Raw genomic sequence first — 18801 nt, 5'->3', positions numbered from 1 at the left:
AGTCGTTATTCCACACTTGTCCTTGCCCAGTCAGCAATTTCACTTCATATTGGCTACAAGAAAACCTTAAGAGGAATACATTAACCTTTACTTAATCCCTCCAGGACATGATACGTCCCTGGTGCCAAGAGCACCTCAGAAAAAGCGGTGGTCTTTAAGCTAGTCACTGATAGGCTTGGTTCTGGCTCCAGCTTTGCCACTGTCCAGGAGCAGTTTACAACTGCACAGTCTCCATGGCCCCTTGAAGGGATGGCTCTCTGCTCCAAAGGTTGCTGGTCCATGCCAGGGCACTGGCCTCAAGGACCACCTGAATGTCCCTACTGCAGATGGTTGCACGGGGTCTAGCAAGGTTGTCTATCTCAGTGAAAAGTCCAAAGTGAGGAGCACATCCTAAATGTATGGGCTAGGTTGGAAAGGCAACTTCCTCAGGCAATCAGGGTGCAAAGCTACCCAGGATATCAGGATTAAAGCTAAGGAACTGAGCACCCATCTCTCACATCAACCTGGAGATACAGACGCAGTGCACAAGAGTTCAGGGGGTTGCATACACACAGCACTGCCAGAAACGACGACAGCAGAGGACAAACCAGGCTCGGGACACTTTGTGAACAGACTGAAAAGCAGCCCAGAGCTAAGGGCAGGGGAAGCACAACAGCACCTTGCTAGGAGGTTTTTCCAGTGAGCAGACATTTGCGGGGAAGGACTTAGAGAAAAAGCACTGTGGGGGTGGGCCTTATATTTGAGCACTCTCAACAGACCCTTCCTATAATTTACATAGTTTTACACTGTTTACAAACGTAAAGCTAGGACTGGTTTTCCCCCCTCTGCACATGTCCTATTTTCCTAGGCTGAATTTCGCCAGTTATATTATTGCTCAGTGCTTCCTATAAAACCATGCCGAACAGGAATGGCCTCACACACAACCCTTCACACTCCCCTCCTGACCTCCCTCCTCTTCTGGAAGCAACAGCTCACTTCCAACCTTCACATCCTGGGCTTTAAACTGTTGTCTGTCCACACAAGGATCTTCCTCCTTCTTCCACAGCCCCATGGTATCTTTAAAGCCTTGGGTGACAGAGTATGTGAAACTCCAAGCACGCTCTCCCCTGCTCACACACTTGCTATCTCCTTCACAACAATCTGTGGATTTGAGGGATGTGTGACTTCTCTTTAGGTTCCTGTTTCCTTCTCAGTGCCCTGAGGGGCCCATGAATCCAGCTGATTACATTTCAAACAGTTTGCCTGGGTGAGATCAAGTCTGGTATCCCCCCTCAGTACCTTCAGCAGGAATTCAGACTGTTTCAAACTATACTTAAAATACTGAATTAGAGAAAAAAAAAATAATGCCAAAGAAGCTTGGCCAGGAGAGACTCAGGGCAAGTGAGGCAGCCAAGCAGGAGACAATAAAGGGATATGCGTATAACTTTTCAAAAATACATTTGGGTGAGTTTCTCACAGAAGATTCTGTTTCTGATGGAAACAGAATAGCCAAGAACAGAGAGGCCAGGCAAACTCAGATCATGTGGGAGAAGGGCCTGGTTTCACCACAGTATCCTCTGGGGATTGCTGTACCTTGGCTGAGCAAGTCAAGGCACTGGGCACCTCAGGAGTGGGAAGGGGGGACATCACCCACTGCTGATAGTTGCGTGGATGAGAACACGGCACGCAGATCCTGCAGGGACACAGGGACCAGCCCTAGCAGTGAGGGGACAAGGTGCTCAGAAGATGGAGATGCTTTGGTGTGGAGAGCCTGAAAAGGCCAGGACTGTTAGCAGAGAGGAGAGGTAAAAGCTTAGAACATAAACTCACTTAGATCAAGTAGATATTCTTCCAGCAGACTAGGAAGGATGTCAGATGTGAGGAAATGAGACTAAATACAAGGAAAGCCAGTTTTAGTGGGGAGTTTTGAGCTTTTTAAAGAAAACATGCAAGTGTTTGGTGATTTGGAAGTAAAAAGCTCAGAGGTGCCAACACAGGAAGGACTTGCTGATGAGGATGGAAGCAATATGGGGTAGTGTCTGCATTAACTCAAGCAAAAGACAAGTGTTGGAGGATGATTCTTCCAAGTTTTCTAGACTGTGAGGTTGGCCTGTGGCTCTCTGCAACACTTACCTCAGTGTGGGCTTGGGCGTGCTGTGCACACTCTCGTTGTCCTCAATCTCTGGGCCACTGTCGCTGTTATTGCATTCCTCCAGGCTGTCATAGAGCAGGCCCAGGTCTTCCTCTACCTCTTGGGTCTGGTCCACAGGGTCAGAGTCCAGGACCTGTGGTACCAAATCAGAGGAATAGAAGAGTGATGGAGTCACCCTGCAACCCAAGCCAGGCAAGCATGTACTCCCTCCCGGCCCTGAGGCCCACCACTTCCTCCTCAAATTCCTCCAAATCCAGCTTATGGAAGGAGCAGGTGACATTGTCATTATGGCACTCACATTCGCTGGAGTCAGGACATGTGGGAAGATCTTTGCTGGCTGTGTTGTCACTCAGGGCAGGCTCTCAACCAAGTCACCCCTGCACTTGTGCTAATGCCTGCCTTCAGCAGTGACCAGGATGAGTGTGGCCCTTGCAATGCTAGCTCTCTAGTGCACAGCCAGTATCCCTTCTCCCTGGGCCCCTCTCTCCAGGCAGACTCTCTTGGAAAGTGTTTTTGATTTGCAAGCAAGGCTTAGAGCTACTTTCTCAAGACCTTGAGAAAGGCCGAATCTGTGCCATGACTCACACCATCTTTGGTGACAGGCTGCCACCTTCACACCCCCTTTTCCAAGCACCCCTGAGCACCTGCCCTGCACTCCCAGTGAGCTGAAGTCAGTGTCTGGCATCTAAACATCTGCAGGTGATACTGGCAGGTGGGGCGGGGTTTTTCCTTCTTACCTCCTCTGTCACTTTAAACCTCTTAAGCAAAGCCACAAATTTCTGCTTGAAGTTCGGTTGCTGGAAAAAAAAAAAAGAGAGAGAAAGAAATCACCAAAACTATCAAATCTAGTTGTAAGATGACTAAAGTGATACCCAAGCTGCTCTCTTTAACAGCCTGCTGGCTCCTTCCTGAGTCCATTGACCCCAAGTCAGATATGATCTCCCTAGCTCCTTAAATTTGGTGCTGGAGTTGGACTAAATCCAGGCTCTGCTGGAAGCCACTGGATCTGGCCACAGGGGAGGCTGTGGGGACTCAGACTCTCTCTGCTACAGTCCCAAATAGCACTTTCTCTCCCTTTAAATCCCCCTTCTCCCCAGACCACCTAGTTGAGGAAGGCTTGGAAGGAATTCAGAAAGAATCTGCCCCGGGACATACAAGGCTGAGGGGGATGAGGACGAAAAGACATTTGGAGACCCAGGGGCTGGTACAGTAGCTCACCCCTTCTGTTGGCAGGCAAAGGAGCTGTTAATGGTTTAGCTTTCCTCGTGCCTGCCTTCTGCTTCCTCAGGGAGGGAAAGAGGAGAGACCATGTCACAGCAGTGAGTGAAAGCTGTATTGCACACACAGCAGCATCTACATAAAGTCAAACTAAATACAGTAGAGGCCACAAGCTGGAGCATGGCTTGAAACAGTCTGCTCTTGTGTATGGTGGGACAAGAGAGGGTTCAGAGCCTTGGGTGCTCCCTGCCAAGGTGGAACAGGCTGGCAATCTACATCCCCTGGTCCACAGGCCCTCTGCATTCCCCACAAGAACGGCAGTAAGCCAATTCCTCCCATCTCCTTGAACAGGTTAGAAACACTGATGTTACGCGGGTCATAGAGGTGGTTCGGATCATTTTCCTCCTGGCCTTCTTGGTTTTTCTCAAGTCGTCCTCTTCATCAAAAAGATCCTGCAGGTAAGAAGCCACAGCACATCAGAGCGCCTCCTCAGAGGCGCTCATAATTCAGGGAGCAGCAACTCCTGGGAGCCTCCCACTCCAACATTTGCCCCCATTTTGAAACAGTTGGGCACCCACTCTGCTGCCAGAGTCTTGCTACTCCCTTCCCTACCTCTCTCCAAACACTTCCTTCCCTCTCCTTGGCATCCTTTCACCAAAAACCTTTTTACCTATCACTCTTGTCCCCAGGTCCCTCCAGGTAAATGTGTGCCACTAAAGCCCACAGGAGAGGTAACAGCATTCTGCATGAAGCTCTTACTATAACCTACAACTCCTTTCCCACTCGTCAGTCTCCCTACAGTCCTGGTGTTGCTCTCCTGGTCTCCCCTTTCCAGAGTTATTTCAGGGAGTGCAGCACAAGAGAGTCCCTTCAAAGGATGAGCCTCACTGACACCCATAGCTCCCAGGGACGTGGGGTCAAGCCAAGTCTAATGGGGCAAGTAACGCAGAGGGCCCCAAATAGCCCAGGTTTTGTCTCTGTGCCTGATTAAGGCTTTTTTGCCCTTAACTGCAGGCATCACAAAGGGACAGGAAACTACACAGGCATAATTTTTCAAAGGACTGGGGTGGGTTTGCCACCTCTGATCATTTTCAGACCCAGTTTGTACCTCTTCCTAAAAAAGTTCTGCTCTCTCCAAGAGAGGGCAGCTCAAGACAACCTCTGGTCTGTGCTCACAGGAAGAGAAAATCAGTGGTACAAGGCGGAAGGGGTTCAGCAGCAGTTTTATTCTGCAGACAAGACAGCTCCTGGGACACATGGGCAAGACCTAAAGGTCTTCCAAGTACACCACTGCTCTCCAGAGCCCTCCACCCCACCACAGGTCTGACAGTGGCTCTTTCCCACTGTTAAGATATCTTAGTTTTCTGTTTCCTGAAACCATGACAAATGTTTGAATGGAAGATGAGAGGGCTCAGGGTGATGGAGACCCTCAGTCTGTATTCCCTATCCCGGAGTTGGGGTCATAACATGAGCTACCCTGTTAGGTCCTCTTACCTGGCCCTGTACAGCATCATCGCTGGCTTCCTGCTCTGAGGAGAAGCTGTCATCCTCTTCTTCAGAGTAGTTATCGATGTCTGGAGAACGATCTGAGAACAGACAGTGCAGCATTTCCCCAGACTGACACCTGGCTCCAGAAAAATGCTCAGTATTGCTGGCAGGTGCTTGGAGACACACTGCAGCACCCATGTCCTGCCCCAAACCCTTGCCCGCAGGTCTGTGACGAACATTAACACACCTGAAGCTTTGATTTTAGGACCAGAAGGGACGCTCCCATCCTCATGGTCAATGGGCTGGCTAGACAAAGAATAGATGCTGATTTCGGCCACCCGGATGTTCACGTCTTTCATGTTGCTGTGGAGGCCCAGCAGCTGCCCTCCATCGGTTGGGTGCTGCATCACCTGGGCAGAGAGACAAGCCTTCTGCTAGGGTGACACGGTGGTGGCTCGCAGCCTCTCCCCTCAGCCTCACGACTGGCTGACAAACCACAGGACTGCCAACAGCGGGTGCCCTCCAGCCCAGCTTCCTCCCCAGCACGGCACAGGGAGGCCGTGCCAAGCCCCTTACCTCAGCCATGTTGATGATGCCTACTGCAAGGGTCTTGTAGCCCAGAATTGTGCGGTTCTTGTACCTCTTCCTCCGCTGCAGCATGATCTGCAGTTTGTTGCCATCTCTCTTGAGGAAGTGTGGGTACTGGGGAGGGAAATCACAGGGAGATGGCAGTATATGGGACTCTTCCTTGAGGTCAGTGGGCAGTAGGGTCTCATTCTGCTGACGTTTGAAGTTCCCCTCAAAGGGCACCAGTAGTCCTCATCCTCCTTCAAGTCCAATCTGCCCAGCAAAACCACCCCCTAGAGCACCTGCAGGTCTCTTCACTGTTACAACTTGAGCAATGGCAGCAAGCCAGGGGAATGGGGCATTGCAAGATACCTGCAGTGAGAACGTCAGCTCCAGCTCGGTCTCCATCAGGCCGCCTGGTGGGAGGACATATTCATTGGATCTCAGCACTCGCTTCGAACCCTGCAACAAGATTGAGACACGCTCGGTGCTAAGGCAGAGCATGTTGGCCACAGACTTGGTCGCACGAAATACATACAGCAAATGTTGTCCGCAGTCCACGAGAAAGAGCTGGTGCCTTGTTCAGTCTGGTTTGTCTCGTGGAGCCACCTTACATGCTCCAGTCAGCTCCACAAAAGCCTGCAGGTTCTCCTGAGCTACTTCTTTACTACCTCTTTCTAGGGCTTTGCAGCTTCCCACAAAGATTCAGTCTTTCATCGAGCCACACATACTGGTGCAGTTATTCTTCCCCAAGATTTTTTTTTTTTTTCCCCTGGGAGCAGAGTACAGCAAGGGAAGGCTGAAAACAGCCTGTGTTGTGTGCAGTGCAGGGAGCTTTTGTGAATGCTGCAACCCTGCACACAAGTGTCACTCACCATTATGGGAGCAACACACACAGCTCCCGGCCTAGGCTGTGGCCCTCAGTGCAACACAGATGCACATGGCATCACAAGGGACACACGCTGGTCACTGGCACAGCGGGGGGAGAAGGGAACAGCAGCAGAGCCTTGAGATCCCCGGACTGCAGCACTTGAGAGTGTGGGTCAGTCCTTTATGGGTGCAGTGACCTGGCACACACAAGCAGAAGCTGCGAGAGCTGGGTCAGCTCTGCTGGGAAGAGAGAAGGCTGCAGGAGGACTGAGCTCTAGGCAGGGAAAAGAGGCAGCTCCTGGGGACAAGGCCACCCCCAGAGTCCCGGGGCGCTGCTCCAAGGCCTCGACAGCTCTGTCTGGAGCCCCGGCCGGGACCTGCATGGGCCCAGGACTCCTCAGTTATGCACGCAGAGGTCAGGCCAAGGCAGACAGCAAAGCACAGCCCAGAGCTCAGCTAAAGGAGCATTTTGAGAGAAAGCAGCTCATTAAACATCAGCAGCAAATTTAGTTAATTAAGGGGTAGTTGGAACTGATCAGGCAGGAGTGATAAATACTGCAGGTGGCTGCAGAAAGATCAGACACAAAGCATGAGCGAGGTGGGAGCAGAAGACCCTGGGAGCACTTCCCAAGCATGTCAAGGAATGAAAGTCCCTACCACCTGCGGGGCACAGGGCCTGGGCAGAAGCAAGGCTGGCAGCAACAGGCAGAGCCAAGGTTTGGACCATCTTCTAGCACAGGCTTTGGTCCACCACACAGGGGCACCATCCGTACTCTGCTGTGCCAGGGTTGATCCTGAGTCACCAGCCACATCCCTGCCAGCAGCTGCCGGGCGGGCGCATCCCTCCCATGGCACCATCACGGGAGCCACAAGCTCTGCGAGCGCTGGGACGAGCCATCCTCCTTCTTTGTGGCCTCTAGCCATGGCTCGAGATCAGGCATTTCTGAATTACAGCAAGTCCCTCTGCCAAGTGAACACACATAAGCAGCCAAGACTGTTTTCTGCACCTTTACAGAGCCGAGCGGCACATCTGGGTCTCTTAATGCCACGCTGAACTGTACACAGTAGGAAACACTCTTATGACGTTTCCAAGCTGTCAAAACAAATAACTAAGCATAAAAAGAGGTTTAAAAACCACTCCATGGATGCAAGAGTAAGCTCTCTTCTTCACAGTAGTCTGGATTTTTTCTCCCTGGACTTCACTGATTTAGGACATTAGTTATTCAATTCACCTTTGGGAAACAGGACAAGGCATATAAGCAATTTTCTGCTTGATGAACAACTATGTTAAGTAGACATAAAAATCTTCCCCCTTAACCCTTTGTCAGAGGTCTTCTTGGATGAAGGAACAGATGGCAGAACATATATCATTTGGAAATTATCCGTTAAGAGCAGAAAGGCTCCATCGCTGTGAGGACAGTAGATATTCAAGACAGGCTTACACCATCCTTCAGGTCACGTACATTCATCTAGTGGATTTTCTCCACATGGAGGGTGGCCATCGTCATCCAAGCTCCACCATGAGGCAGGGTAAGAGCTCTGTTTCTATGTAGTTTGCCCTTGAGAGCAGTAATTTCCCAATAGGCCTTAGCTCAGCAAAGCTAAAAGAAAACCGAGCTGTTCTTTTGCTAGACCCCAGTTGCCCTCCTTCGGAACTTGCAGGTCCTCAACGAGTTACATGTGTCACCTGCTTCCATTCAAAAGCTAGAGATGGCAACTCACCAGACAGCCTTCAAACGCTTCTCGCCAGCATGACTCACCCACTACCCAGGAGAAGCACAGGACGGATGGGTCCCCCTGAGGCCACGCTGTGGGCAGGCTTTGCTGATCCTGCCTACAACTCCCATCTGCCTTCCAGGACGGCTCGGCAGCCCCCAACTCTGCCAAAGCAGCCACTGGGGCAGGCAGAAGCAGATCAGTGAGGCACAAATCCATCCCACACCCACAATGAGCGTCAAGCTGCAGGCTGGTGTGGGCAGGAACCTACTCCTCCCGTTTCCTTCAGCTTTGTGGGGAGCCTGCGCGTGCAGGTGGCCCCACCAAGAGGTGAGAAGGTGCCACCCAAGGTCCTTGCTCAAATGACTTGAATATCAAGGGAAGCAGAGTAGCCCACATGGTCTCAGTCACTGTTGACCTCCTGCAACAGCAGGATACAGGGTCAGGCCCGTGGCAGGAACAGGGGGATGCATCTGGAAGAGCCAGGCTCCTGCTGGTCAGCTTCTTATGCAGACTCACATTTGCGGCGCGCGAGGGAGGACACAGCTGAGGACACGCGCACGTGGCACTCGGCAGCTCCAGGAGGCTGCAAGGAGCCCCCAGGGAGGAAGAGGAGCACAGACAGCCCAGGCAGCGAGGAGTAACAGGAACAGAGCAGCAGCCCAATGCGCCCACCTACATGGGAGCCCCCCAGCACCCCGCTGCTTTCTGGCATCCCTGGCTTTGGGGGGTCAGCAGCTCTTCCCTGCCCAAGTTGTCTCCTCAGGGGTGAGGGGGTCTCAGAGGACACAGCCCAGGGCTTTCAGCATACACATCATCTCCTGATGACACACATCACACACATGGTGATGGAAAGGTGTAACCAACAGCACGTGGACCACAGGGTCCTGCTCCTCCTCCCCCTCCAAACTCCACATTTTTCACATTTCGCTTACAGACTCTCCTAGGCGAGTGAATCGAGTCTGCCATGAAGGCAAATGCCAGCTCCCAGAGCTCCATTAATACAGCAGCTTCTAGTGCTTATCCAGGATTTAGCTTCTAATGTGTGTGGCACAAAGAGCTCGGCAGGAGCACAAAGCCGCTGAGCTCCCACCCCACGGTGCTTTCAATGGGATCAGCAGCTTTTCCGCCAGCTGACAAGAACGAAGAAAGGGCACGGGCACTGCAGCTGGGCAGGGGGAGGCACATCAGGGACAGCGCACGCGAGATGCATCACACCTCCTGGCCCAGCTCCGGTAGCGGGAGAGGACGTGGCCCTGCCTACGGGGGTCATCTCTTCCCCACTGCCAGCGGGGCACAGGATGGGGGCAAAGAGCCTCTCCACTTGGGGAGAAAACGCTTCCATGTCCCCTCTGCCCAGGACAGGTAGAGATACAGGTAGAGATGCCTTTCCAGGCCAAGGCACACAGAGAAAAGGGGGGACAGCGGAGAATATGGTAGGGTCACACAGAGTGCAGAAGCCAAAGCAGAAGTCACCTAAGGAGGCACTCAATCCTTTGCCCAGCTCTGCCACCTTCCCCTCCTCCCGTCCTTCACGTGGGGGCACGTGGATGGAGGACACTGCCAGAAGTCTCTGGCTGCTGAGCAGGGCCAAGGGCTGGGGAGCGGGATGGGCAGGGGCAGCTGAGCTCCCAGCAGCAGCCCCAGAGGTGGCAGCTGACCAAGGCACCCAGGGAGCCCTTGATCCTGCAGCCGAGGTCCAATCCGGCTACTGGCCAGCACCAGGCAGCAGCTGGTGGCCCCAGAAAGCAAGAAGGGGAGCCTACCTGGATCTTCACAGCGATGAGCACGGAGCTTAGCTCCTTGTCCAGCTCCTTCAGCACGGTGAGCTTCTTCAGGCGCAGGCTGCAGAGCCTGTAAGACAGAGAGAAGGGGATGCATTCAGGTACCACCATCCCTGGGGCCCTGCCACATGGTAGCCGGCACTCGGAAGGCAGCCTGACTGCTCAGCCCAGCTGCAGGCACAAGCAACGCTGGCATTCACGCGCCACCGAAGCAGCTCACTGGGGAGAGGGGGGGAGGAAAAAAAAAAAAAAAAGGAAAGAAGGAAAATTAACAGAGCTAAAGCAGGCTTAAAGGATTAGCATACAACAGGAAGTCCAACAGCAGCCCATGTGGTGGAGAGATCCCTTCCCAAGTAGGGTTGGTGCCAGCTCTGCTTAAATCTACCTTGGTCACAAGTGCTGTTTATTTATAAACCAAAGCACTTAAATCCACTCTTATCCTGAGACTTAGTTAAGGCAAATGCTCGCATGCAGACAGGGTAACTCAGCTGCTCCCCTGCACAACTCTAAGCAGAGCTGGAGGAGGAGGGAGCTGCAAGGCAGCAGCATGGGAAGCATCCAGCAGGGTCAGGAGGCTGCGGACGGCATGGCCAGAAAAGCCCCCAAGTAGCCACAGGCATTAGGAAGAACTGCATTGGCCACTCTGGCCCCACCGCTGCACTTGGCGAGCCCGCTCTGTCCCCTCTTCCGCGGGCTGACGGAGGGGATGAGCCCCGTCACCTAGGGCAGGCTCCTGGCTCAGCCGGGAGTCAGATGCAGGGAGCTCGGCCAAGGAAAACTAGGCCACCTCCAGGACAGGGCAGGGCCGAGGGCCTGGCAGAAAGCCCAGGGACCACAGTGGCACCAGGCACTCGTCGGGTCCTAGCAGGAGCTCCTGCTGAACGCGGCCTCTGCTCCGAGGTCGGAGGAGACCCCAGCCAAGCAACATCTTCATCCAACAACCAACGCGTTATTTGCAAACCCTCAATCTGGTAGCAGGGAAGCACAACTGCCTCAAGTTGCCAGAGGGGGCAGTGACATCCTCTGAGTGGCGCTGGCTTCTTGCGGCTTTTTTGCCGTCACGCTCAGGCATTAAATCTGCTTATGAATCCTCGCTGCTTCAACAGTTTCTGAGCATCTTTAAGAAAAAGGCAGATACAAGGTGCTTGGCTCAATCCTGAAGAGACTTGACCTTTGAAAGCGATGTCCTTGGGCAATAACAAGACAAACGGCAGCAACAGGGTCCTTACAAGAGCAGGAGTGACCGTCCTGCTAGAAGGCACAAGGCTCCGACCAGAGCCCAAGCACCCCAGGGCATGGGAGATGCCCCTGGCCATAGAGCTCCTCTCCAGCACCACAGAAACAAGACGCGAGCAGCACCATAGCGCCCTGAAGCTCCTCTCCCCGCCATCTATGTGAAGTCAAGCTCTGCACCGTCCATATCCCTTTAGCGGCGCAACGCAGCCGCGAAGAGCTCCACAGCTCCGCTGCACCGTGCTGTGTCTCCTACCAGCGCGCACCACGAGCCTCCAGGACTGCCTGCCGCCACCTCTACTGAAAATCAAGCTTCTCGCCTTCCCCAAACTTCATTCCCCTGGGGAGACCTCTTGCACCCCTGCGGCAGTTGCCTGCAGGGTCCCATTCCGATTAAAGGTCCATGATTCCCTCCACCCTTCCCTGAACCTTTTCCGGCTCTCTTCCAGCCTGTATAAAACAGGAGGGAAGACGTAGAGCTAGAATATCGCATCCCACAGATATGTTCCCCCCCTCCCTCCCCTTTTTTTTTTTTTTTTTTTTTTTTTTTTTTAAACAGAGCCATCACAGTGTTTTCTGATAAGTTGGCTCAAGGCTACACAGTGGTACTTATGTCCTGGTTATCCCCCTACAATAGCCAGGGAAGGAATGGTCTCCTTCCCAAGCACCCCTGCCAGGGCAGCACATTAAATGGGACCTGCGCACCGCTGTGTTTAACTGTTCCCCGATTTGTAATCCTCAGGGGCCAAAAACCCACTCCAGCCGGACAGCATAGTCACAGTTGTCTTCCTTGGCAGTCTATTTCTAATCACATTAAATGTCATGGCTTCATACAGTATCTCCCAGGGCTTGTGCATTTATTGGGCATGCCCCACTTGGATCAACCTTGGCCAAGGGCTGAGCTCTTTAATCTCCGAGCAGGAGAACTCGGTACAGCTTCGGTTTGGGCAGGGACTTGCCCTTGAGCACGCCGTGTGCAGACAAACTGCTCAGAAGCTGCTTCCCTGCGTGAAAGCAGCCCGGGGTGAGGGATCACCCTGTGCAGCCACACATAGGCCTCCCTGATCTTGCCCGGAGGCCCAGGCTTCGCTTAGTGCTGCAGAATAGATCAGTCAGATCTCTCTAGGAGAGCATAAAGTTCCTCTTCTGAACACCTGACACGATGCATAAAAATCGCCCTCTGCCTCCAAACTTTTAAAGCTGGTGTTTGTCTGTAGCCAAAACTCTTCATTGACTAGCCAGGATGTCTCCTTTGGACAGGTTATGCTTTTAAAATAGCTGGCCTCTCTTACCTAGGATAACACATGTTATTCTAGGACACATCAGCCCTAAACCTAAGGAGTGACCCAAAGAGAAGCAGAGCAATCAGCTGCATCCCATACCACACAGCTATTCCGGAGCAGATTTCTCCCAGCACGACCCCACTTTCCAGGCTCCTTGAAAAGAACTGGACCTCTCTGGCCTTCTCTGTGTTACAGACGTGTCCATGACTCAAATGTTTACCGCTGTGATCGCATCCAGGATGGCTCAGTGGTGGGACACTGCAAGAAGCAGCCAAGATGACACCTAAAGCCAATATTTAGATTCAAACGTGGTTTGGGCTAAGAGCATCCACATGGTTTGAACATCCGGACAACAAATCAGACCCAAGACATGTGTGTCCCCTGCCCTGTCTTCTTGGGTCCTGTCTGCCCCTGCCACTAGCCCTGCCAGTGGAGGGCCACTACCATGGCACCCAGCTTGCCAAGCACCAGTGATGCTAAGAACCAGCCCTACAGAGAGCCAAGGCAGGTACCACCGTTCACAAAGATGGGTTTCAGCCTTCTGCAGAGCCCACTAGGCTTGTTTTACATATTTTTTCCACTAAACCAGTCTGAAATGTTCTGCTTTCAACATCGCACAGCAGCACTGCAGAGAGGACTGCTTTTCACCCCCAAGCTCAGACCCCCAGGGACTGCTTCCCAGGGGACAGCGAAAGGCAAGCAGGCTCACTGCAAAGGATCCAGTGAAATGAACGTACTCCGTGAAGGTTCCCAAGAGGTTTTTAAGCTCTTCGGGCCACCAAGCCTAGACCAGGCCAGCCAGTTTGTGGTGCTCAGATCCACGCACGCGACTTGGGGCTCTCCGGCAGCAGGAGGCAAGGAGCACGGAGCAGCTGCGCTGCAGAAGTGCAGAGGCTCCATCCAGCCCTTGAGGTTCTCCCATAGGATTCCCAGCAGGACCAGCAGACAGCCCCGCTCTCAGAGGTGCCTTCAGCTCAGGTTTGGTGCTGCCAGGTGGTTACTTGCAGGCTAACGGGCCCCAGGAGCTCCAGCAAGCACACGGATCAAGCAGATGACACTCATGGCATCTAAAGCTGCTCCCTCCCAGCTCTCTCCGGAGAGAAGAGGCCAGGATGCCCAGCATGAGCACTGTGTCCATCCAGCATCTCAAGCTGCAAGCAGAGCCAGGGGCTTACTTTCTTGCCAAGGACTCTGAGTTTCATAAAGGAGGTGGTTAAATGTTCCTCAAACGAGTTGTCCCCTGCTCTTCCACATGGCCTGTTAGAGGGAAAAAAAAAAAAAAAAAAAAAGCATATGGCACTGCACATGCCTTGGGATGGGCCAAAGGCAGCTATGCACTTTGTTTGGTTCACTGATCAAACTGGAGAAGAAAGCCACAAAATAAACAGAGGCTAGCTAGTTCAAGTCCAGCCCAAATAATACCGAATCATTCTGGAAACCATCGGTACAGACACCTCCTCTCAGAGCCAAAGAGAAGGCCACTGAGAGATGCACTCCTGTCCAAGTGAAAAAGCCCAGAGCCTTCTGTCAACCCGCTTCTTTGGGTGCAATTGCCTTATTCTGCTTTCAGGCTAGACACAAAAGGCAGATTTGGCACCATCACCACATCCCCATCTCCACATGCTGGGTGGCAGGATGAGCCCGGATGCAGTGGAGAGGATGCATGCGCAGAGGTCGAGGCAAAGGGCTCTGAAGCCTGAGGCTGCGCAGAGCCCTAGCGTTTATCCAGACTCCTGCAAGCTGCACAGCCCCAAGCACCATCCCTGCATGCCCAAGAGCAGCAGGACAAGAGATGCCATCCTGTCTGCTGCTGACCGGGGCACAGCCAGAGTTGCTCTCTGCACCAACATGATTTGACTTTGCCTTTACATTTGACTTTACAAGCCTTTTTAGACTGACTTTACATTTATATTGCATTACTTTAAGGTTTTTCCCATATGCACTGAAGTTGCATGGGCATAATTTAAATTAATTACGGCTTTACAAGAATAATCCCTGCTTTAAATTAACATGTGATTAGAGAAGCAGTGGCAGGCCTGTTTAAACTGGACCCGACCAAAGCTTCCCGCATCTCCCACCAAGCTTATACCCAACCGTGCTGCCCTTCATAACCTTCAACACTTCATAAGCCTAAAGGAATCTCTGTTTGTGATTCTTCAGTCTAGAAAACATGCAATGAATCATTCCTTTGCTTTTAAAACAGCAAGTTAAAAACGAATAGGCAGAATAGCTCTCATCTTTATGGGCTCCCAGGTGGAAAGGCCAGAGGCAGCTTACATGCAATTGGGTGCACTTGTCCTTGGAGGTCACCGTGAGCCCATGCTGTGTCCAAGTGCTTCACCACAGCTAAAAGGACTTCCTGGAGATGGATCACTGACTTGAGCCCACCACCGCGAGAAGGTTCTTCACGCTTTTTCCATACAGCTGAGATGCTCCAGAAAGCACAAAAGCAGAAACGAGGCTGTAGCAAAGCCCTACGGAGCATGCTGGTAGTTACATCCCTAGGAACGCTTTGTACTCCAGCTCTGACCCATTTTGGAGAGAGGAAGTTTGTGTGGCCTGACAGCCTTGCACGTCTCGCCACCAAATGGGATGAGGGCTCCAGCCTCTGAGGCTCAGGCTTTGGTGTGAACTGAGTCTTCTGCTTGTACAAAGACCCTGAGGGTCTTTGTACAAGCAGAAGACTCAGTTCACACAAAGCCTGAGCACAGAGAACAGCATTAAGCCACTGAGGTTCACCAAAACTTGACCTGCCTCCTTAACACAAATCAAAACGGCTTCTTGTATTTGGGAAGCAGACCAGCTACCTCTAGAAAGCAATAACTTTGAATACATTTCCACTATATTTAAGGCAGCTGGAAAGCCTGGCTGCCCTCAGCAATGCAAGGACAGCTCTACCTATTGCAACGGAACATGCTGTTAGTTCACAAGGTTTCTCTTCTCTCCAGCCTTATCCATGCACTCACAAGTTGCAATGAGAGACACTGTGAAAATGAGAGCGAGTTTATGGTCAAACAGGAGCCTGGCAAACAGGAGCATAAACCCACAGCAGGATACCCTGCTGCCTTCCAGGAACGGTCAACCCACACCCTGCAAGTCCTGAAAGCCCCCAAAAACCCCGCAGCGCGGTCTCCGCCGGGTCACCGTGCCTGCCTCCCTACTGCAGCACGGCAAGCAAGACCTACCCGAGCCAGCCAAGGCTGCCAGGAGCAGGGCAGAGCTCCCGGTGAGCTGCTGGTCTGCACCCGTGCCCGAAAAACACTTCCTTGCCCTTCCACTGCTGTAGTGGGAATGACAGCAACCACCAGTCCCGCAGCTGAACCACGGCTGCTGGGCTCACCCCTTCCTTTTTGCTACTACAATGAATCACCAGAGGCTGGTGCGTTCGCCCCATCCTTGCCTCACACTCTACAGCACAGCAAGCTCCTGATCCTATCTCAACAGGGAGGCAGGGCCTCGGGAGGCAAAGCGGGACACCCAGGCCCAGGGAAGCCCGAAGGATAGATCCCACTTGGGCTCTGCAGCGCCGGTCACCAGGCGGAAATGGCACTGCTGTAGCAGTCCTTACAATTCACATTAAGGGCACAAATCTCTTCCACAGAAACAGACAGAAGTGGATTGTGCCAGGGCTGTTATCACCTTCATCAAATCCCCATATTTCCCTCCCGACTTTCCTGACAGGCAGATTTCCCTGACCTACTTTTCTAGAAGAAGTCTCAGCTACCGCCCCTGAATTGCAATCAGCTGGCAAGCGGTTCCCCAGGAGCAGGGCAGCAAGCGGCCAGCGCTTCCCAGGAGCAGCAGCTACAGCCCCAGAGAATCAGAGCCCCCCTGAACCTGCCTACAGGCCATACGCTGCAATGCAAAGATGCAGATCAGGTGGCCAGAGCTGTTGGATACAAGTCAGGCGCATGGATACATATCCAGGTTTCCCCGCAGAATTCCACACTGATTCCACCCATGCCCATTTCCATGTACAGTGGTTGGAGGAGGAGAGGCCCAGCAGCACTCGCACACCTTGGCGATTCCTCCGCCTCTGCGAAATGGCTGGATCCTTGCACAGGCAAAACCAGGCAACTGCGAGAAGGCAAGAGCGAGCAGCGTGGCACGGCGCTTACCGAGATCTATTTTCTGGTTCCAGTGATTTCATGGGGTTCCCCTCACCCCATCTCTCTCTCCGACCTCTCGAGGCCTTCTGCAGGGCAGCACTGCCGCTCTGCGTACCAGCCGCTCCGCGCAGCTCCGTGTCGGATCTGAGCTTGCTGAGGGGGCGTTCGCTCCCATCGTCCAGATGGGTAATTAACACATTAACCAGCAGCAGACCTCAGCGGTACCCCACGAGTCACTAGGCTCCAGCTGGACTTTGTGCCACTCATCCCAACCCTCTGAGCCTGCCAGTTCAGATGAGTTACGAGTCCACAACTCACGTAGCCCTCACGTCAACATATCTGTGAAGAGGTTACGGGAGACAGTGCCACAACCCTCACTGAAGCCGAGATAAACGAGATCTGATGCTCTCCCCTCATCTCATCAGGCAGGGCTACCGGGTTGCCTCAATTCCTCAGCGTTCGGCATTTATGCTCCTCTTTGAGAAAAAGGAAGAAGTCTAAAATCATCTAGTACTCATGAAAAGAAAAAAAAGAATAAAGTAATATAGCAACTTTGAACACTTGTGCTGACCTCTGCAGCTTCAAGGGCTCCTTGATACCAATATTTTACCACGAAAGAAACCTGTCAGGCTCTTAACACTCTCCAAGCAGCTCCTCAGTGTTAGAGCAGTTGTCTCCAATAAGTTCTCCCTATGATCACACTGAACGGGGAACCTGAGTGCAGACCCCTCTGCACTGGCACTGGGGAGCTTCCCACCATGAGAACTGAGCGTGTATTCCCCCTATTTAGTTAACCAATTATTTATCCTCGTGAGGACTTTCCCTTTTGTCCGATGTCACTTGGTTTCTTTAAGCAGCTCTGCGGGAAGCCTTGCTGAAAGCCTCCTGGAAACCTGAGCAGCATTTCAATTAGACCTCGCAGTCCTTATGCCCCAGCAATTCCAAAATATCAGAGGAGGGGGCTGAGAGGCAGGACCTTCCTTTCACAGAAGGGAACCCTACACCAACATCCAGCATTGTATATAGCCATGTGCTTGACTACTACTGTTTTTAGCTTTGTTGAAGAAGTCAGCTTGTATTCCTAGCTCTGCACCAGCCTGAGCAGAGACCACACAGATAACAAGTAATGTGGCACAGCAAGATGCTTAGCTGCATTTGGGTTTTGGCTCCCCAGTCTCAAACTCCCTTAAAATAAAGTTCACAGATTAAAACAGTCAAGGCTAAGGAGTTACAGTAAGGCTACATGACAGCCTTTTATGAAGCCTCCTTTTTTGCATAGTTAAGTTTTATTTACACGACCATGGGCAAGATCTTCCCCAGCAGCTGCCAGAACAGACAGCGCTCGTGCGATGAGCACAGGTGCTTTTTTAGCTTTCCCCTGGCTACCTCCCTCCAGGGCTCCAGGTCTTTTTAACCACTCTGGTTTCAAGCTTCTCTAATGGTGGTTTCATACATCTGTTCCTCTTGTAAACAGCTCAGCCCCTTTTGCAAAAGTATCTTCATCTTCTAAATCAAGGCAGATAAACCTGTCCGAATAAAAGAATCCTCCACCACTGGAGCAGAGACAAGATGCACTGCACAGATGTCCAATACGCCTGTGTGAGCCAAGCTATTAACAGCGCCCCACCAGAACCAAGAGAGCAAAGTTGCTGGGGTTCACAACGCAGGGATGGGAAGGCCAACCAGTCCTGATGTGTCACTCTCCACATAATCTGTGCTGAAATGGAAAACCTTCCCCTGAGAGCACCTTCAGCCCACGAACCAGCCCATCGCATCCGAAAGGAGGAGCAAAAGCACAAAGCCACTGGTGCTAAATTAACCAAAGTCACTTTGTTTGAAGCCTCTCATTTCTCCAGCCTTGAGAGCGAGACCAAACAGAGCTTGGCAGCCTCTGGAAAGTGTCAGACGTGCTACTGAACCTATACAGCTCCCAGAACCGTGGGTGGAAGTAACACTAACGCAGACTCTGCAGCAGGGAGCTTCCCCAGGACATGCACGGCTACACCAGACATCCTCTTCCTCCTTCGTCCAGCTTCCAAACTGCCCAAAAAGGCAGAGTTTCAGCACGTGCGTTTGGTTGCCAACATGCAAGGAGGCTCCCCGGTATACACATACAATCGGCACAGCCAGGGGAAGAGAAACGAGGTAGAGCAGCTGCAGCCAGGGGAGGTCAGCCAAAGAGGCGAACTTCCAAGATCTGCTTCCAACCTCTTCTTGTGTGACAGGCAAACTGAAATCTAAGCAACCTCAGAGAGATGCAAAATGGACTTGGAACTTGTGTCCTAAGAGACCAGTAACTGATTTCAAACTTTAGCATCTCGCTTAACAATTAATTGAGGTACAAACCAAAGGCAGGACAAGTATAAAGCTCCTTTTACAGCAGACCATCACAATTGGTTGCT

At 52.3% G+C, this 18801-nt stretch overlaps 1 protein-coding gene across 2 annotated transcripts in view; it reads right to left on the bottom strand.

Annotated features, from left to right (window-relative positions):
• LOC104578185 (phosphofurin acidic cluster sorting protein 1-like) overlaps positions 1–18801 on the bottom strand; it is a 44255-nt gene that overhangs the window by 6016 nt on the left and 19438 nt on the right. For both annotated transcript variants that reach the window (XM_088531267.1, XM_088531266.1), the window contains exons 2-9: positions 9757–9844; positions 5777–5866; positions 5414–5539; positions 5085–5247; positions 4844–4935; positions 3721–3801; positions 2869–2928; positions 2113–2264 (exon numbers count right to left, since the gene is read on the bottom strand). In XM_088531267.1, coding sequence (XP_088387393.1) covers positions 2113–2264; positions 2869–2928; positions 3721–3801; positions 4844–4935; positions 5085–5247; positions 5414–5539; positions 5777–5866; positions 9757–9844 — 852 coding nt within the window. The remainder of the gene's footprint in view (positions 1–2112; positions 2265–2868; positions 2929–3720; positions 3802–4843; positions 4936–5084; positions 5248–5413; positions 5540–5776; positions 5867–9756; positions 9845–18801) is intronic.

Source organism: Tinamus guttatus, unplaced genomic scaffold, assembly GCF_059628265.1.
Source record: "Tinamus guttatus ecotype Peru unplaced genomic scaffold, ASM5962826v1 Tinamus_guttatus_pri_ptg000403l, whole genome shotgun sequence".
NCBI classification, from domain to species: Eukaryota; Metazoa; Chordata; class Aves; order Tinamiformes; family Tinamidae; genus Tinamus; species Tinamus guttatus.
This window is presented reverse-complemented; position numbering and strand designations above follow the sequence as displayed.